Source organism: Bubalus bubalis, chromosome 6 (genome assembly GCF_019923935.1).
Source record: "Bubalus bubalis isolate 160015118507 breed Murrah chromosome 6, NDDB_SH_1, whole genome shotgun sequence".
NCBI classification, from domain to species: Eukaryota; Metazoa; Chordata; class Mammalia; order Artiodactyla; family Bovidae; genus Bubalus; species Bubalus bubalis.
Window position 1 is genome coordinate 29,761,486 of NC_059162.1, and position 22,876 is coordinate 29,784,361.

Genomic DNA, 22,876 nt, shown 5'->3' on the forward strand with positions numbered 1-22,876 from the left:
TTTGGCACCACCAGGGAGCTTGCTAGAAATGCAGACTCTCAGGTCCCTACCCAGGTCGTGAGTCAGAATCTGCATTTTAACAAGATCCTCAGGTTATTCATATACATATTAAGGTTTGAGAAGTACTACTTTAGAACTTACTGGCTCTGGCTGGAGAAAGTAAAATTCAAATGTAGGTTTTTATTATGTGCAAGAAAAATTATAACTTCTGTTACTTTCATGTATTTAAATTATTGTAGTAGGCAAGCTAGGATGCACATGGAAGTGTTTGTTTCCTTTACGGTTCAAAAAAAAGTCAAATGTTTTAACCCTGCAGGAGGTAAGTTCATGATAAATATCAGTTGAAGCTGATTCTCAAATTTGATTACTTATCTATTAGAAGTTGATAACAGGATAATTTTGTAAAGTTGAGTTTCCAATCTAAAGTACTACACATATATTGATAATATGGTATTTTTATAATTCTGTGGATTATTCAGGTCAAATTAAGTTTTAAATAATCATTGGCTAAATAACAGTTTTGACCAAAAGTTTGTGTTTGTGAAATCTTTTGGTCAGTTAATGGAGAAAAATTAGTGTTCACTTGGAAATGTATTTCCTTCTTAAAAAACTATGGAATATATATAATTTATGATTTTTTTTTGATTGGATGTTATTTCTTATAATTATTAGCTACTTGGAAACTTTTTTTTTATGGTTTTCAACTTTGAAGTGTGATAGTTCTGCAATAAGTATGGGAACCAGGATCCCACTTGCCACAGGGCAACTGATTCTGAGAGCTGCAACTAGAGAAGACTGAGCAGCAACGAAGAGCCTGCATGCCACAGCTAAGACCCAACGCAGCCACATAAATAAATAAATATTAAAAGAGAGCATAGAACTAGAAGAGTGCTTTCTAGCTTGGTAAATAACTGAGAAACTCTTAAAGAACTACACATCAGTGTGTTACATAAAAGAAGAAATAAATATTTTAGTTAACTGACTTTATAAAACAGCATAAAAATGGTAGACTTGTTTTTTTTTCTCTCATTCTAAGTACAGCTTACAATAGACTTGTTTTGACTCATGCTGCTTTTTTACTGTATGTTTTAAAGTGGGAATGCCTTTCTATTCACAGGTCACAAGGTTAGGAAGATTGCTGGCTAGCTTTTTCCTTTCTGTTTTTTTTTTTAAACAATCAGCTCGAAAAGGCTTCTTCCTGAAAGATGAGTTCTATGCAGTAATTATTACTCTACCACCCCTCACCACCTCCCCCCTACTTCTCCTCCCCTCGGGGTTTTTCCATATTGTGTATTTCTAGCTTGGTGTTCTACTAGGTTTTTCTTTTTTAAAAAGAAGTTGTTTTATTTTATTCTTCTAGAGCAGTTTTGACAGCAAAATTGAGAGGAAGGTACGGAAATTTCCTATATACTCCCAGTCCCCACATATGCATTAGTTCCTCCCATTATCAGCATAGCCCACCTCCCCACCGCCTCACCCCCAGCCCCCTGCTCTCCCCGCCAGAGTGATAAATTTAATTGCTGAATCTACACTGATAACATCGTAATCGTCCAAGGTTCATAGTTTATATTACACTTCACTCCTGGTATTGTACAATCTCTGGGTTTGGACTAACGTATAATGATATATGTTCATCATTAGGGTAACATACAGAGTATTTTCAAACTGCCCGAAAAATCCTCTGTGCTGTGCCTGATTCTTCCCTTTCTCCCCTTCTAACCCCTGCCAACCACTGATCTTTTTTAGTGTTTCCATAGTTTCAACTTTAAAAGAATGTCATATAGTTAGAATCATATAATGTGTAGCCTTTTCAGATTGGCTTCTTCCACTTAGTAAAATATACATTTACGCTTCCTCTGTGGCTTTTCATGGGTTAATATGTGTGCTTAGTCGCTCAGTTGTGTCTCACTCTTTGTAACCCCATGGACTGTAGCCCACCAGGCTCCTCTGTCCATGGGGGATTCTCCAGGCAAGAATACTGGAGTGGGTTGCCATGCCCTTCTCCAGGAGATCTTCCCAACCCAGGGATTGAACCCAGGTCTCCCACGTTGAGGGCACATTCTTTACCATCTGAGCCACCAGGGAAGCCTGCTTGATAGCTCATTGATAGCCAGTGTGATAGCTCATCATGATTTGATCAGTTCAGTTGCTTAGTCATGTCTAACTCTTTGCAACCCCATGGACTACAGCTCACCAGGCTTCCCTGTCCATCATCAACTTCTGGAGCTTTGCTCAAACTCATGTCCATCGAGTCAGTGATGCCATCCAACCATCTCATCCTCTGTCGTCCCCTTCTCCTGCTTTCAGTCTTTCCCAGCATTAGGGTCTTTTCCAATAAGTCAGTTCTTCCCATCAGGTGGCCAAAGTATTGGAGCTTCAGCTTCAGCATCAGTCCTTCCAATGGATATTCAAGGTTGATTTCCTTTACAATTGACTGGTTTGATCTCCTTGTAGTCCAAGGGACTCTCACGAGTCTTCTCCTGTTACACCACAGTTCAAAAACATCAATTCTTTGGCGCTCAGCTTTCTATATGGTCCAACTCTTACAACCATACATGACTACTGGAAACTATAGCTTTGACTTGTCAGACCTTCGTCGGCAAAGTAATGTCTCTGCTTTTTAATATGCTGTCTAGGTTGGTCATAGCTTTTCTTGCAAGGAGCAAGCGTCTTTTAATTTCATGGCTGCAGTCACCATCTGCAGTGATTTTGGAGCCCAAATAAAGTCGATCACTGTTTCTGTTGTTTCCCCATCTCTTTGCCATGAAGTGATGGGACCAGATGCCACAATTTTAGTTTTTTGAATGTTGAGTTTTAAGCCAGCTTTTTCACTGTCCTCTTTCACTTTCATCAAGAGGCTCTTCAGTTCCTCTTTGCTTTCTGCCATAAGGATGGTGTCATATGCATATCTGAGGTTATTGGTATTTCCCCCTGCAATTTTGATTCCAGCTTGTGCTTCATCCAGCCCGGATGTACTTTCCTTTTTTTAGGACTAAATATTAATAATATTTCATTGTCTGGATGTACCACAGTTTATTTATCCATTCATTTATTAAAGGACTTGTTGGTTGCTTCCAGGTTTTGGCTATTATGAGTAAAGCTACTGTCTTCTAATTTTTAACTGATCTATGGCTATCCTTATTACAAGGTGTATTATTGGGGAGCACAGCTGAAGGTTATTTAACACTCAGTTGATACAGGGTAACTTTATAAAGTTTCTGATCTAAAGGACTACATATGTATTGACATAGAGCAATATATATTGCAAAATATATTCAAATATAATTGTTTCAACTTTTATAGATAGTATAAATACATTTAAAAATTTAATGCATCCAAAGCTAACTACCATTTTCTCATGGGCATTACCCTCCTATGTACAAACTATCCTCCCCTACTTGCTTTGCCTTCTGATTTTACTAGAGGGTGAGTTTTCCCTGTTTGGCATTATGTCTCTTGCTTCCATAGCAGCCTTATTTTTTCCTGTTCTTTGTTCTCTACATACCTCCCTCCAGTTCTCATTATACTTGCTTCTTCCTTCCCATCACATACTTTGGGAAGTGGTAGAACTCAATTTGTTCTTTGCTCTCAAGTGCCATTTCCAGGCCAGAGTTTCTCAAACATGCCAGATCCTAAGAATAATCTGGGCTTGCTAGTTCCAGACACATATTTAGAATCTCATGTTCCACTCCTGGAATTTCTGATTCATTCTGTCTAGAGTGAGACCTGAGATAAATACTCAAGTGATTTGATTCTTGTGATCAGGCAAGTGTAAGAAACACTAAACAACTTCATAATTCCAAACAGAAACTCTATACCTACTTCCCTAGGATCTTTACAGATCATCTTTCCATCCCATCTTTCCCCCTTCCATTGCCCTGTAAAGAAAATTGCACATTATTTTAAGTGAATTCCTGCTTTGTATGGTTCCTTCATTTTAATTAAAGGAATATTTTTATTCTCCTAAGAAGTCAGTCTTTATGAGATTTATTTCAGTATTTATCGTCTAATGTTTTGCTATGCATGTATGCACATATAAACAATGTTATATAACAATTTTGTGTCATTTAACATTGTAAGTAATAAATGGCATGTATCATTCTACACATTGCTTTGGTTCAACATTGCTTTTTTTAAATTTCAACATTGCTTTTTAGAATTACATTGATACATGTAATTCAGATTCATTTATTTTAACCACTGTGTGTGTGTGTATGTGTGACTATATCAATTTATTTTCTTGTTTTTGAGCATTTAGCATGTTTGCAGTTTTGTAATACTATTGTGTTGGATTAAGAATATATTTGGAGATTTATCCTGAGGTGTATATATCTTGTATGCATCCCATGTATCCTGTACACGTATATACTGGGATTTCTGTTTGCCTTTTTCTTCTCTTCTGGGAGTCTGTGACTATTTTGTTGCCTTAATTTAGTGACTCAAATATCTGAAAAGTCTTTCTTCTACCATTACATTTGATTGGTAGTTCAGGTAGATGTGAAATTCTACGTTGGAGATCATTTATCTGCAGATTTATAAAGATGTTGCTCCAGTATCTTTAAGCTTTGAGTGTTGCTACTGAGAAATCCAATGTCAAGGTGTCCTGTTTTTTCTCTCTGGAAGCTTTCAAAACCTCCTTCCTAAAAAATTTCCAAACACTGAGAATAATGTGCCTTGAGATGGGTCTCTTTTTGCTTTTTAAAATTTTTAATTTATGAAATAAATGATAAACAGGTATAAAGAATAATAAGCACATGTATTCTCACCACTTTGTAGTTGAAGGCCACCTCCAACCCCTGTGGTTTTTCTCAGGTCTCACTGGTATGAGTCTTTTGTTGTTGTTCACTCTGATGAACATTTAGGTTTTTTTAGTGTGGGAATGCATATCCTTCTGTTCTTCTGTCACTTCTTTGTTAATTTCCTTACCTCAGTTTTCCTGTCCGTCTGAAACTTTTACGAGTTGGATTGAACCTCCAATTTTCTTATCGATCCTTTTATTTTTCTTTGTCTTTTTATTCTACTTTTTGGGGAGATTTAACTATCTTCTTTTTCTCCTGTTGGTTTATTTCAGCTGTACTACTTTGTATTGAAGAGCTTGTTCTTGTTTTTTGCTTTTTTTCTTCTTTTAAAAAAATAACTTTCCTGTTTTTATTCCATGAATGCAGTATCATCTTTCATCTCTCTGATGGTATTAATTATACTTGTTTTGAAATTTCTTTTATCTCTAAGTTGTCAGTTTCATCAGGTTTCTTTTTGTTTGTCTTAATTTTCTGTTTATGTTAGATATTTTCTTCAAAGGTCTGGTCATCTGTTTATATTTAAATATGAATCAGTACAAAACTGATTAGAAACTCATGAACTCGTAGGTGGGACTTAGCATTTGATGATGACTGGGTAAGGACTCTGGCCATGTCATTATCAGAAAACTCCAGATATTAGCATTTCTAGATCTTTTCTTTGGGGCTTTTAATTTTTACAGCTAAGAATCTACCACATTTTTGCTAGAGAAGTAGAGTAGCTTGTATCCCTATCTGCTAGAATTCTTGGAACTGAACTATGGAAATAGGTAGGTGATTCATTGTTAAACTATATGGAATTTTAATTCTGTCTTTTCGGTATACAGGGTTTCTTTCACACTTTCACAGTTGTACCTGGTAGTTTTGTTTCTATAGCCTCTTGTCCATTTTCTCCACAAATATAGATAGGATAAGAAAAAGGATTGGATGTGGGAGGTGGAAGGTAAGTAGGTGGAAGGGTCTGAATGACTTGTAACAGATTTTAAACCCATCTTCATTGTTTTAGTTCTGTGCTTTGTTTCCCGTCTTCTGTGATATTTAGCCTTTCCATGAGTTTGTAGCACAAACTTGCTTTTGAGGTATCTTCTATACTCAGTGTTCAAAGTTCTCAGTTTGCTGATTCTCCTATACATTTTTTACCTTCAGAATATGTTTTGATAGCTTGTATCTATCATTTTCACTTCTGTTTGAGTTTCTGGAATTTATAGCCTTTCTGTTTTACTCTCAATTGAGTGGGATTTTGATAAGGAATAAAAAAAAATCATATGTTCAGTCTACCTTAACTAGCAGCCTTCTTTACCTTTTCACTACTCTTTGCATTAGTATTAAAGCATCACACAAAAGAAGACATAAATGGCAAGATATACCACATTCTTGGATTGAGAAGAATCAACATCAAAATGATGATTCCCCTAAATTGTAAATCAAACATAATCCCAGTAATTGTTTTTTTCTGGGACAATTTTGACTTGGAAATTTATGTGAAAAAATAGATAAGAACTTTGAAAAAGAAAAGCAGTGATGGAGGAGTGCCTTATCAGATACCAATATATTTTAAAGATTTAATTATTAAATAAGCATAGACTAGTTTGTGAACATTGTTCAGTGAAACAGAAAAGTCCAGAAATAGACCCAAATACGTATAGACATGAGATATATAAAAATGATAGCATCTGAAGTCATTGGTGACAGAGAGATGGTAGTGCTGGGACAGCAGTGTATTAGTATTGCTATCACCGTGTACCATGAAGGAACTGTGTACCAGTTCTTTCATAACTTTGGAGTGGCAAAGGTCTTTTTAACTATGACCAAAACAAAACCAAAAATCACATAAACAAGGTCAAAAGACAAATTTGTATCACCGACAGAAGATTAACCTTTCTAAACTATAAAGAGCTCTAGAAATACTAACAGATAAGAGAAATACTAGCAACACAGTATAAAAATAAGCATTCCAAATGGACACTTAACAGAAAAAGAAATACAAATGGCCCTTTAATACTCTTATCTGAAAAGGTATGCAACTTCATTCCTAAGAAAATGAAATTAAAACTACTAAAATGCCAGTTTTAACTTATTAGTGAAAATCCAGAAGTTTTTTAATATCCTCTTAATGGGGTAGTGGGGCAACTCGTACTTTCTTATATAGCTGCTGAAAGCTTATACACCCTATTGAGGGTTGCTTAGTCTTTCCATCCTATTTCTCCCTGATCCTGTGTCCTTCTCTAACCACAAACCATTCTTATTTTCACAGTCAAACTTCTTGAAAGAATTGTCTGCATTTGCTGTCTCCATTTCCTTATATCTCCACATCAGTTTGGTTTCTGGCCTCATAATTTCCCTGAAACATCTCTTGCTAAGGTCACCAGTGAGCATTTTTCATCTTCATCTTCCTAGAAGTCTCAGCAGCATTTTGATCAAATTCCTTGAGATATTTTCTTACTTTGATTTTCATAATACTGTGCTCTCTCGGTTTTTTTCACACCTCTCTGACCACTTGACAACTCCTGTAAGTTGTTTTTTTGCCGACTTTTCTTTCCCCTTTGTGTTTTTTAATTTGGAGCTTTCTAAGATGCTTGCTCTTTGAACTCTTATTTTCTCTAGTCAGGTCTCTTTTAAAACTAAGTTAACAAGTTACCACAAAACATAGTGTCTAAGTGTTACTGAAAGGAGTTTGTGTGGGGGGTGGAGGGGCAGTGTCCTGCTACTCACTGCTCAAAAGCCAATAAGCAGGCCAGGTTGCTGGAAAGGAAAAGTGAAAGTGGAGTCGCTCAGTCATGTGCGACTCTTTGCAACCCCACGGACTGTAGCCCACCAGGCTCTTCGGTCCGTGGAATTCTCCAGGCAAGAATACTGGAGTGGATTGCCATTTCCTTCTCCAAGGGATCTTCCCAGCCCAGGGATTGAACCTGGTTTTCCCACATTGTGGGCAGGTGGAAAGGAAAGTTTCCATTATTTCAGGTGCCAGCAGCTGGGGTTGTGGGGGTGTGGGGTGTGGCGAGAGTACAGACATCTGTCCAAAGGCTGACTTCCCCAACCCTGACAAGCAGGGAGTTGAGAGCATTTATAGACAGTGGCCGGGGGGGGAAGGGGGGGGGGTGCGGTCTCCATGCAGAAACAGCACAGTCATCTCTAACAGTCATCTTCAGATTGGTCATCAGTGGTCTGACTAGCATCATCATGATGGTTTTAGGTACAGTTAATCTTCAGTTCAGGGTGGACTTATTTCTTTGCAGTCAATTCTTGGAATTGTGGCAGCTCAGGTTCTTGTTTCAGTCTGGTCACCATGTAGTTAACTTTTCCATCCGAGGTTTTAGTATCTACAAGACAGCTCACAGGATATGGCTCAGAATATTATCTATAGCCCTTGAGAAAGAGCTAAAAGTCCTTGATTGTGGTTAATGACTACATTATTATTATTTAGTCTCCTTTGACTGTTTTCCTTTGTTCCCACATTTCTCACTTCTCTCATTAAACTTTTTCTTGACTGAAGTTTTCCAAGGCAAAAAGCAGGCAGAGGACATGGCGGGTGGCAAGGACCATATGGTCCTGCTCCATTTCACTAAGACAATATAAATTTAGTCTCTTAACAGTTCTGAAGGGTCTGAAGAATCTTCTTAAAATCTGCTTGTTTTTTGTTTGCTTTTTTTTTTTTGCTTAGTGGCCATGTGTATTTCCTGGCTTGTGAGTCCCTTCCTCCATCTTCAGAGTGCATCAGTCCAGTCTCAGCATCTATCATCACATCACCTTCTCTTTGTCAGATCCCCTCTGCTTCCTTCTTTTGACACCCATGATTACAGTTAGGGCTCACCTGGATAACCCAGACTTATCTCCCCATCTCCAAAGTCTTAATTCATTCACAGCTGCCAAGTCCTGTAAGATGCCATGTAAGATAACAGTCACAGGTTTTAGGGATTAAGACCTTGAGAGTCTTTAGAAGAGTTGTTCTTTAGCTCACCTTGTCCCCAACTGAAGGTAACACCTCCCCACCCAAACCTGGTCCTCTCCTCTGGTAGAAAGAGTGGTTTCTCTGTTTGGTTGCCAGGGGCAGAACCTGTAAGACATTCTTGACAATCCTTTCTCTTCTCTATCATATCTGATCTTTCCCCAAGAGCTCACAGTTTTATCATTATTTTTCAAGTTTTTAAAACATCAACTCCACTGCTGAAAGCTTAGTCTGTTGTTTCTTGTTTGGAATATTCCAGAAACCTCCTAATTAGTCTCTTCTCTTTCACTGTCCCTTTGACAAAACCAAACCAAACCCCAAGCCCCCTACCCCACTAAAAAAAGGCAAACCTGATAACTTTCTTTTCCTTTTACTTTAGTGACTTCCCAAATTCTTAATGTGGTCTTCAAGGATTTCTATAATCCAGCTATAGTTCATTTCTCCAGTCTCATCTTTATTTTTCTCTTTTGTTTTCTGTTTAGCACCATTAGCTGTCTTTTAGACCCTAGGAAGAGTGATGCTTAAGGATTTTGTTTCCTTTAAACTTGTTATGTGTGTTTAGTCGCTCAGCTGTGTCCAACTCTTTGAAACCCTATGGACTGAAGCCTGCCAGGCTCCTCTGTTCATGGGGATTCTCTAGGCAAGAATACTGGAGTGGGTTGCCATGCCCTCTTCCAGGGGATCTTCCCAACCCAGGGATCAAACCCAGCTCTCCCACATTGCAGGCAGGTCTTTACCCTCTGAGCCACCAGGGAAGCCCAAGAATACTAGAGTGGGTAGGCTATCCCTTCTCCAGGGGAACTTCTCAACCCAGGAATTGAACCAGGGTCTCCTGCGTTGCAGGCAGATCTTTACCAGCTGAGGTACCCGGGAAACTCTTAAACTTGTTCTATAGAGTTTAATTCATTGTTATTTTTGAGGAACAGTTTATTCCCTAGATCAGGATCCCATGTTCTCCCTCATAGTGTCCTAAAAGTGCCTGAAGACTTGTCACACTTTATAGTTAAATATTTGTTTAGTGTCTGCCTCTTTCTACTAGACTGTAAGTTTACAGGGACTAGTTAAAGGTCTGGTTTGCTGTATCTGTATTTAGGACAGTTTCTGCGTATAATATATGGTAAACTTTGATTAAATGAATGATACTGGCCTTCCTGTAATCCTTGTGCTGTATTTAAGGTTATGTAAGGCTACTTGTGAGAAGATTCCAAGTATTTGAAGATTATTGTGTCCCCACTTTAATAATTTCAAGTCATATACTTCTGAAATATTTTTAATTTCATCATTCTTCCAATTTTTTGATTTCCAAGTCACTAATCATCTTAGTTGTTCTCTTTTGAGTGTGCTTTTGTAATAGACTTCTTTTTTTTTTTTTAGCCCAGAGCAGGAGATAATACTCCAGATGTCATCTGTGCAATATGAAGTATTACCTCCTTTAGTACAAAGTGTACGTATGGTATAGGCTAAACCACCATAACAAAGAGATTGCACATATAGTAGCTAGAACAAAATAAGTTTCTCTCTTAAATAACAAGTCCAGAGGTAAAGCAGCTCTGTCCCATCTGATGTCATCTTGGATTCTACTTTTGTTCTATCTTTGGTTTTTCCATTTCCTTTGACTTTGTCATGTGCATGGTTGAACTTGGCCCTCAAAAGAAAAAAAGAGGAAGTGGAAAGCAGGCAGCTTATATATGGTCTGGAAATTGCATATGTAACTTATGCTAACATTTTGGCCAGAACTTAGTCACACTTAGCTGCCATGCCCAAGAAGTTTTGTAAGAAAAAAAAAGAATAGTTACGGGGCGATAATTAGTAATTTGCTTGTTTGGCATTAGGTCACAGTTAGTACATGTTGAATTTCTGGCCATAAATATTGTCAGTCTTCTAACTTGTGCTGTTAATTTTTAAAATACATTATAAACATTAGCATTTGTTAAATTATTATATATAAACAGTATATACTGTTAAACAGCTCTACTACCACCACCTTTTTGGGGGGCCAGAGGTTAATGGCTGATTATTTCTAGACTCAGTAAGCATAAATTCAACAATTTCTCCTCTTCAGGTTTACTTTCTTCTCTTTCCAGAATAGGAGAGGATGTTTTATATTACTACATGTCACATATTAATTATTCTAGGTGTTTGCCTTTTTACGTTGTCTTCAAGTTCAGTGCTGTTGAATTTAGTGGTACTTAAATTAGGTAATCATGGAGTACTGTATAAAAATGTTAATTCAATTTCACTTTGTGTGTAAAATTTAAAGCAATGTGATTTCAGATTTTTAATGCATTAAAAGTTGTATAATCTCAAAGCCAGCAGGCCACAGAAGTTGATGAAAACTACCACATGGTTGTGTACTTCTTCAAGGTTAAGTTATGTGAGATTTAAATGGTGATTCATCTTTGGGAGACTTACCATGTAGTTTGAAAGCCATTGCTGGAAGGAATTTCTGATAATTGGAAATAGCTGGAGGAGGTATTTGGAGGAGACTGATAATTCTTTTGTTAACTCTGAAAGCATATGGTTCCTAGAGCTGGTATCAATACCAAAGTTAAATCTGCTTTGGTTGTTTAGGGTGCTTGGCTTAGAAAGGTTAGAATAATGCTTGCTTAAAAAAACTTCTTTACCTCTATATCACATAATATATCCTTTTCCCCAGACTGCCTCCCGTGACTTTTAATAGCATGATGATCATACAAACAAATGGAATGTAATTCATACAAATATATGCAAGGTCATTCTGGTCTGGGATCACCTAAGGAGATCTGGGGGGGAAAGATTCATAAGGAATTAAGAAATGACTGCTATTTAATAACAAGATCTCAGACATTTTGTGTGTGTGTGTGTGTGTGTGTGTGTAGGATGACATTAAATTGTCTATAGAAAAAAAAAGCAGTGGGATGATTCTGAAAACACTGCTAAAAAACTAGCAGTAAAGAACTGTAAGAAATACTAGAAGGTCCTTTATTCTTTCTGTTAAGCAAAATAGGCGGTTTTTGAAACAGTAACAATTGTCTTTAAAAAAAATTTTTGAGTGTTCAATAGAGACCTACCTTTTAAAAGTATAATTATATATTAGGCTTCTCAACTTAATCTGCATCTTACATAAGGTAGAAAATGCTAGGTTACTGAACCAAGGTGAAATGCTGGTTAGAATCTAGTGTTTAAGTCATCTGTATGTACAGAATCTGTCTCTCCATTTGAGAAACAATTCATTCTGAATTGGAGGTTGGAGTATTAAGAACATACGTGATATGACTAGAATTAATATCAGCTTATATTGTATTGTTGGTAGATTCTCTGTGAAGGTTAGGATTCTCTGGGCTTCATATTTCTTAGGGCTGCTTAGAACCTGCCTTAAGCTTACTAGAGAGTTGATACAAAATTTCTATGTGCTTGCAGGTAACATTAGATTATTATAAGAGTAATCAGGAAGGCTTCCAGAGGAAAAGTCTAGAACTGATCTCTGAAAGTTAAGATTTAGGTTGACAGAAAAGAAGACATTCCAAGAAGGCAGACTCAAGAAAAAAATCACTGCAGGTAGATACAAGTTTGGCTAAATTGGTTAGAAAAAATGATCAGCCTACCTGGGTGGAGAATCTTAGATATGGAAGTGATGGGAGATTGGTTTTGATAGTAGTTGTCCTTGTATCTGGCTTGATGTGAAAGCTTTCAGCCTAGGGACTACAAAATGAATATGGAAGATTAATTTGACTTTTTTGTCAAATTAATAGTTTTGTTTTTTTTTTCCCATCCTGTCAATTTAACTATTTACTGATTTTTTTTTCCCTAATAAAGATCACAAGTGTTTAAAGAGTTAAAAATCATCATTCCCAGAGAAATTTAAGTATATCTTAATGTTTTCAGTATTTCCTTGAGATTTCCTTGGGACCATGGACTGACTTGCATTTTGGAATTTCTGTTTGTGGTTCATATGTCAATATATTTGTCAGTGTGCTAGGGTGCCTTTCTGTAACTGCTGATTTTATCCAAGGTACTGACCATTGAATTCTTAGTATGTAAAAGAAATAGGAACATTGGAAACAATACGCTGTCCTGATTCTTATAGTATACTTCACTCCTTTCCGCCCCCCTTTCGTTTCATCTCAGGTCAACAGGACATACTGCTGTGGCACCTACCGAGCAGGTCCTATGCGGCAGATAAGTCTCGTTGGAGCAGTAGATGAAGAAGTTGGTGATTATTTCCCTGAGTTCCTTGATATGTTAGAAGAATCACCATTTCTGAAAGTGAGTGTTTTTCAGATTATTAAAGTTCTGATCACTATTTAAATGGATACTTTGTATTAAAAAATCTTAAGCTAATCGTAGGGGCTTCCCAGGTGGCACAGTGGTAAAGAATCTGCCTACAATGCAGGAGGCACAAGAAAGGCAGGTTCGATCCCTGGTTCAGGAATATCCCTTGGAGGAGGAAACGGCAACCTGCTTCAGTATTTTCGCCAGGAAAATTCTGTGAACAGAGGACAGACTGGCAGGCTGCAGTCACTGGGGCCACAAAGAATCAGACACTACAGAGTGACGGAGCACATGCATACACAAGCTAATCTTATCTATTAAAATTCAGGTTTATCCCATATTTTGAAGAGAACTGTTCAGAAAATTATTTAAGTAAAATACTTCACTTATTCTTTTTTACATATAAATTACTATCTAATAATACAACATTTTTTTTCTTCTTATACACACACAAAATAAGCTTCCTGAAGCTTTCTTTTGGGTGTGAGGGGTTAACTTGTAAGTAGTCTAAAAAATTTCCTTTAACGTGACTTATTCTTCTGACTTCCAGATGACTTTGCCCTGGGGTACACTTTCCAGCCTCCGACTCCAGTGTAGGTCCCAGAGTGATGATGGGCCCATCATGTGGGTCAGGCCAGGAGAGCAGATGATCCCTACAGCAGACATGCCAAAGTCACCCTTCAAAAGACGACGGTAAACACTGGTTTTTCTCAGATAAGCAAAAGCCCTTTTTTAGTTGATTGCTTATAGAAATGATTGAGAGTTGAGCAGCTTGAAAACCATTTTTTCTGACTTATTTAAAGAGCTATCTTAAGTAAATCTCTTGTCAGTTCCTTAGTCCAGTTCACTCATTACACAGATACCAGAGTGAGGCATCCTTTTAAAAATAAAAAAAAAAATCCTTCTATTCTTAAAACCTGGGTCCTAATTGCCTGCGAGATAAATGTCCAAACTCCTTTGTGTGGTTGATAAGGTTCTGTTATCATCTGGCCCTGACAGTATTTCTTCTAGGTGTATCTGCTTTTAGTCTGGTCTGGTCACACTGAATTCAGTTTCTAAACCATGGTCTTTCACATCTGTGTGCTTTTGCCTCGCTCTTTTTACTTGGAGTGGCATCCCTTCATCATCTTCCTTTCTACCTGATATACTCTTGATGAATTTTCAAAACTCAACTTGGATGTCACTTCCTTTGTGAAGCTTTTCTTTGTTCCCTTAAACAATTGGTCATTCCCTTTTCTGTGCTCACACATCATTCTGTCCGTTAATGATCTGTTGACAAATTTTTTGGTTTTTACTATAAATTTTAACCTTTTTAAGGACAGTCTAATTCTTCTTAGCACATAGCAAGTGATCAGTGTTTGCTGAGTAAAACCAATGATGTATAGTGATTCATATTGGCCTAACATTTTTTGTTTGAAGCAAAATTTGTTTAAAACAAACGTAGATTAACTTACTTTAGAACTATGAGAACAAATCTCATTTAATGAGACTGAACATGGCATATATTTGCTTAGATTATGGAAATAGGAATTCAAAATTAAGGTCCCCAAAATGAGTTTTAACAGATTAGCTTTAGACCTTACCTTAAAACTCAAAGAAAAGTAATACTAGATTTAAGTATGGATAACCTTAGTACTTGGCGATAATTATGAAAGTAGTTTATAAAAACTATAAATGTGAGGTGGTAGCATGATAGAACATGGCAATAAACCAAAACTTCTGCACATTGCTAAACCACAGCAGTTTTTGTACCTCATAATGATGAATTTTGATATTCTAAATTCTAAAGTATTGTATATATTTTTTTATTCTATAATCTTTCCCCAAAGGAAATGATTGGTTTCCTGATTGGTATAAACTTAAAAAACAAACATCAGATAACAGAAAAAAAGTAAAAAGGCAAAAAATATCTATAATCCCACTCATTTAGGCATGTTAACCTTTAAATTTTGGTCTATATTCACTCATAAATTTTCTTTGTACGCAGATGAATTCCTTCTTTACGTGATGATTACTTTAAAATGTGTCTTATTAAGATGCAGCCATATCATCATTTCTAAATAACTGTGTAGTTTTGACTGTATGGTTGTATCAAGATTTATTTTACCAATTCTTTATTAATGTAAATTGTTTCTATTTTTTTTAGTATATTGATAAATGGTATTTTGATAAACATGACAGTGGTGTGCTGGAGCCAGTTTATACCAGCTCATAGGGCCATTGTGAGCCTCACAATTCCACGTTGAGTGAGGTCACATGAATAGCTTGAAATTGGCCATGTTGGGAGTATTTGTACCACAGAAATCAGCAAATCAGCTAGTAGGTTGCCATGAAAGTAATTGCAGTTTCGGATTGTGAGTTTTAAATCATTTTAACTAGGCTCAAACACTCTTTATTAGTCAAAATAGGAACCATTTCAGTCAGCAACAGCTGTACAACCGCCTACAATGTACAACAACCATCGAGAAATAAGTTTGTTTATTTCTGTAGCATAAAAATTCATGCTTTGGGATCAGCAAACACTTGGAAAGCATTTTCTGCCTCATGCTGGTTGTGGAAGCATTTTCCCTGCAAAAAGTTGTCAGGATGCCTGAAGAAATGGTAGTTGGTTGGCAAGAGGTCAGGTAAATATGACAGATGAGGCAAAACTTCGATAGCCTAATTCATTCAATTTTTGAAGTGTTGGTTGTGAGACGGGCGGTCAGGCATTGTCATAGAGAAGAATTGGGCCCTTTCTGTTGACCAGTGCCAGCTGCCTGCATTGCAGTTTTCCGTGCATCTCATCGATTTGCTGAGCATACTTTTCAGAAGTAATGATTTTGCTAGGATTCAAAAAGCTGTAGTGGATCAGACCGACAACAGACCACCAAACAGTGAACATCACCTTTTTTTGGTGCAGGTTTGGCTTTGGGAAGTGCTTTGGAGCTTCTTCTCAGTCCAACAGTGAGCTGGTTGGCAGCAGTTGTATAAAATCCACTTTTCATCACACATCACAGTCCAAGCGAGAAATGGTTCATTGTTGTGTAGAATAAGAGAAGATGACACTTCAAAGGGATGCTTTTTTTGATTTGCAGTTAACTCATGAGGCATCCACTTAGTGGGCTTTTTCATCTTTCCAACTTGATTCAAATGCCAAACAACCATAGAATGGTCGAGGTTGAGTTCTTCGGCAACTTCTTGTGTGAGGATCAGCGCTGATGATTCTTTCAGTTGGTTGCTGTCACCTTCAAATGGCCAGCCACAGTGCTTCTCATCCTCAAGGCTCTCATCATCTTTGCAAAAACCCCTTGAACCACCACTGCACTGTATGTACATTTCTAGTTCCTGGGCCACATGTGTTGTTGATGTGTGAGTTGTCTCGGCTGCTGTACGACTCGTTTTGAACTCGAATAAGAAAATTCCTCAAATGTGCTTTTTGTCTAACATCATTTCTATAGTCTAAAATAAATATAAAGCAAACAGTAAGCAATAAGTCATTAGCAAAACATAAAGCAAGAAATGCACATTAAAATGATGTATAACATAATCACATTTATTTAAGAATGTATTCCAATATTAAATGGCAGATTTCAACAATGAAAACTGCAATTACTTTTGCACCAACCTAATGCAAATCAGCCATCTCCCCCACTAAAGCCAATTACTAAACATCTATGGGGCTGGCTAGTGGGTTGACTGGCTGGTTGGTTGATAGGTAGGTAGGTAGATATTTTTTGTGTATATGCATGTTTATTTTCTTAGTAGAAATTGCTAAAGGCTCAAAGTATATACACATTTCTAAATGACTTCCAGAAATGCACCAATTTATATTTCTACCAACATAGTAAGATAGTACCCTTTCCCCTGTACCCTCCACTAACATTCTCTTTTTTCATCTGATTGGACAAAAATGTTATTTTAATTTGCCTTTTTTGAGGGGTTTGAATTTCTTCTTCTGTGATTCCCTTTTAATTTTCTTTACTTATATTTCCATTGGGATGTTGTTTCTTTTCTCTTTAGTCACAGAAAGTTTTATTCATATGTTGTCAGATATATCTTTTCCTCTGAGATTTCTTTCTTGGTGGCAAATTTAGAAAGGCCTTCTCTCATTTAGTGTTACAAAATACTCACATTTTCTCCTAGTTACATATGTGATTTCAGTATTATGTGTTTAACCTGGTGTTGATTTCAGTATAGAGGGAGAGATTGTTTAACATTCTTTCCAAGTAATTAGACAGTTGTACCCACATTGTTTATTTAACAATTTATTATTTCTCCACTAATCTGAGGTACTATCAAATTTAATTTTTATTGGGATTAAATATTCTTAAGAGAGGCATCAAAAGCAGTTTGAATTAGAGTGAATAAATCAGAACTTAAACAGTAATGTCATCTTTATGTGTTACTGAGAATGTCCTGTTGCTGAAAATGATGAAATCAATGCAGAAGCTGTTTAGTTATCAAGGGCACTGCAAATGAAGATGATCTTTAAATTTATGAACTCTAGAGTTAAAGAAATATATGCACAGGGTTTTAAAACATCAAACAGTATGAGGGGGGTTATAATTAAAACAAAATCCTGGCTACCTTTTCCTCCAGATGAAAACACCTTTTTTTCACCAAAGGCAAAAATGTTTTCTGTTTTTAATGCCTTTTTTGTTTTAAGGCTTTGACAGGAAATTTGTAAATTTCATGGTATACTGGGTAGGGATTCCTTCCTTTTGGGATTTTCCAGATAGTTAAATGACTCTTACTCTAGCCTTTTCCTTCCCCTTGTACTTTTTGTCAACTGTGCTTATACATTGTTGAGGTTAATTCATATTCTGTTTTAAAACTGTAATTAGGCTCTATATGCTTTGTCAAGAGGAGTATTCTAAAATTTTAAAGTCAGTAAATGGCATTTAAAATAATATGGGTAGTAAGTTTACTGGAGGCTAAAATCTGTATTCTAAGGTTCGAGTGGTGTGTTGTCACTCAAAGGAATAATAAACAAAAGGATCTTTCTTTTCTATATTTCACCTATATACTGAAAATCATGCCACATTTTAGTTTGGTTCATATTTGGATCTTGCTGGTTATTTTTGAATTGTTCGGTTTTTCTTGTTGTTTCTGATGGCCTTTTTTGAGGGGATACTACTGTACACTTTTGACCATATTTCTAATATCTTCTATTCTTTCTGTTGTTTAAGATTTGGCTTCCCAGGTAGCTCAGACAGTAAAGAATCTGCTTGCAAAGCAGGAGACCTGTAATCCCTGGATTGGGAAGATCCCCTAGAGAAGGGAATGGCAGCCCACTCCAGTATTCTTGCCTGGAGAATTTCATGAACAGTGGAGCCTGGTGGGGCTACAGTCCAAGGGGGTTACAAAGACTTTTTTCTAAAATCACACTGACTTTCTGCATGGCTTTGGCTACTGCTTCTTTTTGGCTTTTTTTTTTTTTTTAAATATAGCTTCTTTGAGGGAGAATGTTGTTAGTTAATTGCATTCTTTGCTTTTATCATACCCTCAAGAATCCAGAAGTTCAACCATACTGTCTGGTCTAACACATCACTTTTTACCTGGAAATCTTTTGGAGCTCTGTGTTTTTTTTTACCTCAGTGTGAAAAGCTTATTTCACAGTTACCTACCTTGTAGTTCCCATTTAATGTTTTTCTACCTAAACTTATGGTTGTCTTCTTTCTGGGTTTATTTCTTTTTTTGCTTGATCACATACTCATTATATTCTAAGAAAAGGAAGGTATTGAGTGATCATAATGTCTGAAAATTTCTTTTTCTGTTGTTAAATATGATCTGTAGTTTAGCTGGAGTCTAGAAGATATATTTTCCTTAGGATTTTTTAACATTGCCCCAATGTCTTCTGATATCTAATATTGTTTATGAGAAGTCTTAATTCCAGTGTCATTATTGTTCCTTTGTAAGTAAACCTGTTTTCTTTTCCTCTCCTGGGAGCTTAATTTCCCAATGACACATCTTTGCTTGGGTTTTTAATTCCTATTCTTAGATTTTAATCCTTTTAGTTGCTTGGTGGCCTTAAACTTAAAAATTCATGTCTTTTTTGATTTCTGGAAATTTTTCTTGCTTAGTTGCTTCAGTAATCTCTTCATTTCTCTATTATTTCTTTCTGTTGTTGCTTGTAACCAAAACCAATGGTTTTGGAAACTGCTGTTGGTTGAATAATAGATCTCCCAGTTTGATTAGCTTCATATTTCTTATTATCTTTCTGCTTTCGATTTTGGGACATTTACTTGACATTTGTCTTCTGACAAAATTCTTACATTTCAGTGTTGTTTATTTTGGTGTTTTTCAGGCTGCTGTAGACTGTCTTCACGTATCTGGTGATTCTTGGTTTACTTGTTTCTATTTAGAAATAAAGCATTGGTCTTATTTCAGTAAGGTTTGTCAATAGGTAGGTTTCACTTTCAAGTTAACAGGCATAGAAGTGGACATTAAAGGGTATGTCCAAACGCCAGAGGATTACGTGAATGTATATAGTACATTCAATGTGTTTAGAGAAGAACATGCAGGATTTTTTTGGCTGAAAGTTTATCAGAATGGTTTTGGTTACAAGCAACAAAATTGATTCAAACTGGTTCATAAAGTAAAATGTTGTCTTGTATTTTAGGAAGTTCAGAGAGGTTGACTCTAGGCCCATATAGTCAGTAGTTCAGTGTTGTCATCAAGAAACAAGGTCTTTTCCTTTTTTCTCCTCTGTCATTCTCTCTACCTAGGTTTTGTATTTACAGTGGCTTCCGTTACAGTTGCTGCTGAATGGTGATAGCAGTTCTAGGTATACATCTGGATCTGGTTATATCTAAAAAAAGAAAAGAGTGTTTTCTTTACTACTTTCTTAGGAGCCAGGGAGCTTCCCAAAAGTCTTAGCAGATTTCCTCTCATATTGCTAGCCAGAATCGGTTTGTGCTTATTCCTGTATCATTCACTGGCAAGGGGAATGAACTTAACATAGTTTGCCAGAGCTCATCAGGATCCATCTCTGGAACTTGTGAATGAGGGTAGGGACAGAGAGACCTAATAAAAATTAGAGTTCTTTCAAAGAAATTAAGGTGAGAGATAAATGCTGGTGGGTCACCTACATTGCCTTCTGTATGAGTTTAAATACCTGACCACATTTCTGCCACAGGAGTGACAGGTGACAGGTTTAATTTGCAGGATTTCACTTTATTTGCTCTTTTTTCAACTGTACTTCCTTTCTGTCCATTATCCTTATTTTACTAGCCTTTTTAGCTGCCATTCCCTTCTTGTTTAGTCTAGGCCTGTGGCTTTAAGTCCAAAAACAGTTTTAATCATTTTTCATCTTCCAGAAATGTGTTGATGGTGTTCATTTACTGATTCATTTTCTGTGTTGCTTCGCATTCATTCCTTTACTGTCACCTTTAGATTATTATATTTAGAAGGTTTTGAGCGCACAAAAAAGAAGATAATATAATAAACTCCCATGTATTTAATAGCAACAGTTACCAATTCATAGCCAGTTCTGTTTCATCTATAATCCCATCCATTCCTCCACTTCTCTTCCCCACCCTTACTACATTAGCTTGAAGTCTTTTACTTCCATTTTTATGTGGAAGCAGATGTAGATGCTCAGGTTGCCTTCTTCAGTTAAGTCTAGTAGAATGCTTTGAGACTTAAAAATGACTCCAGGTACAAGAAACATACAGCCTTGAATTGTGAATCAAATTTTCTGTTACTAGGCAACTAATCTTTTGGTAATTTCTTATTTCATATTGGAGTATAGCCAATTAAAAATGTTGTGATTGTTTCAGGTGGACAGCAAAGTGACTCAGCTATACATACACATGTGTCCATTCTCCCCTAAACTCCTCTTTCATCCAGCTTGCCCCATAACATTGAGCAGAGTTCCCTGTGCTATGTATATTGTAGGTCCTCATTGATTATCCATATTAAATAGAGCAGTATATACATGCTAGAGAGCTATATATATTTATCTATTTATAGTGTTTGTATATTCAAACACCGCATTTGTGCCAGATCAGGATAACAGCTGTCATATTATCATGACATCATGACTGAGAAAAGGAGGTCACCCCATTCAGCATTACATTATGGCATGTCAGATGCTGATGATCGAAATTGCTGAACCTTCTGGAGCCCTCATTTAAGATTTGGTATTTTAGTAGACTTATTTGTCTTACTGCTGTTAATTTTTTATGTTGCTGCTTTCTTCTCCCTCATTATTTTGAAACCAAATTGACTACAGATCAATGAATGAAATTAAAAATCTCCAGTACCTACCTCGGACCAGTGAACCCCGGGAAGTCCTCTTTGAAGATAGGACAAGAGCTCATGCTGATCATGTAGGTCAGGGGTTTGACTGGCAGAGTACGGCTGCTGTTGGGGTTTTGAAAGCTGTACAGTTTGGTGAATGGTAAGTTAATGGAACTCAATTGCAAGATTGAGTCCACATTTTCTTAAGGCAGCATTAACCAATTTGAAAAGTTGGGAACAGTTTTAATTGTGGTAAAATACACATAACAAAATGAAAATGAAAATCCTAACAATTTTTAATTTTAATATTTGTAGTAATATCAGGTATATTCACATTGTTGTAAAACAAATCTCTAGAACTTTTTCATCTTGCAGAACTGTAACTCTATACCTTTTATTCAATAACTCCCCTTTCTCCTCTCCCCCAGTTCCTGGCGAACATCACTCTATGAATTTGACCACTTTAAATACGTCCTATAAATGGAATCAAACAGTTATTGTCTTTTTGTGATTGACTTATTTCAGTTAGCATTGTATCCTCAAGGTTCATCCATATGGTACCGCGTGTCATAATTTCCTTCCTTTTAAAGGCTGAATAGTACTTCATTATATGTATATACTATGTTTTGTTTGTCCATTTGTCTGTCAGTGGACACTTGGGTCGCATCCACCTTTTGGCTGTTATAAGCAAACATCTTTTCATGGCCGTGCTTTCATTCTTTTGGGTATATACCCGGAAGTGGAATTGCTAGGTCATATAGTAACCCACTCCAGTGTTCTTGCCTGGAGAATCCCAGGGACGGGGGAGCCTGGTGGGCCGCCGTCTATGGGGTCCCACAGAGTCGGACACGACTGAAGCGACTTGGCAGCATAGTAATTCTATTTTTAATTTTGGGAGCAACTGCTATACTGGCTTTCTTACAGGTTGCACCCTTTTACACTCAGTTAGGGCCTGGTTTTACCAAGGCTCAGAACATATTTAAAAGCTGTATTTTACTTTGTTTTTCATATTTATGCCTTTAGGGTCTTCAATATTATTGTAGAGTTTGGTTTGATCTTTAGAATTAGAGTTCAATCACAGGTTGACAGTAATATTTTAAGTTAAAGATTATTTTTTTTCCTACTCTATACTTTGAAAACTGGAATGTGTGGTATTTATGTCTGAGATGTATTCTGGAATGTGTGGTATTTGTGTCTGAGATGTATTCTGTCCATTTCTTTCTGTCAAGATGATGATGTCCGGTGGCATGGAGATGGTGGGGCAAAGTGGTTAGATGATTTAGTCATTAAAGTTTAAGTTTTATAACAACTAATTTTAATTTTTTAAAAATCACTTTATTGATGTTTTAATTTTTTAAGTTGATGAAAGAAACAAATGTATACTTTGTCCTTGGGTGTTATGCATCTATTTCTTTGCTAGTATAGCAGTTCCAGGAACAGGAAGATTGAAATTGTCATCATTTTCCATTATGAGATGCTTGTTTCTAAAACTTAATTTTGTCAATCTTAGGAGTGACCAACCTCGCATAACCAAAGATGTGATTTGTTTTCATGCTGAGGATTTTACTGATGTTGTACAGAGACTTCAGTTAGACCTTCATGAACCTCCAGTTTCCCAGGTAAAAACTTTTGCTTTTTGTTTGCTCTTTGAGTGAGATCT

At 36.5% G+C, this 22,876-nt stretch overlaps 1 protein-coding gene across 2 annotated transcripts in view; it reads left to right on the plus strand.

The window, feature by feature from the left end:
• Positions 1 to 22,876, plus strand: part of RSBN1 (round spermatid basic protein 1) — a 43,220-nt gene that overhangs the window by 15,191 nt on the left and 5,153 nt on the right. For both annotated transcript variants that reach the window (XM_044944532.1, XM_006064832.3), the window contains exons 3-6: positions 12,850 to 12,987; positions 13,544 to 13,686; positions 21,209 to 21,376; positions 22,727 to 22,835. In XM_044944532.1, coding sequence (XP_044800467.1) covers positions 12,850 to 12,987; positions 13,544 to 13,686; positions 21,209 to 21,376; positions 22,727 to 22,835 — 558 coding nt within the window. The remainder of the gene's footprint in view (positions 1 to 12,849; positions 12,988 to 13,543; positions 13,687 to 21,208; positions 21,377 to 22,726; positions 22,836 to 22,876) is intronic.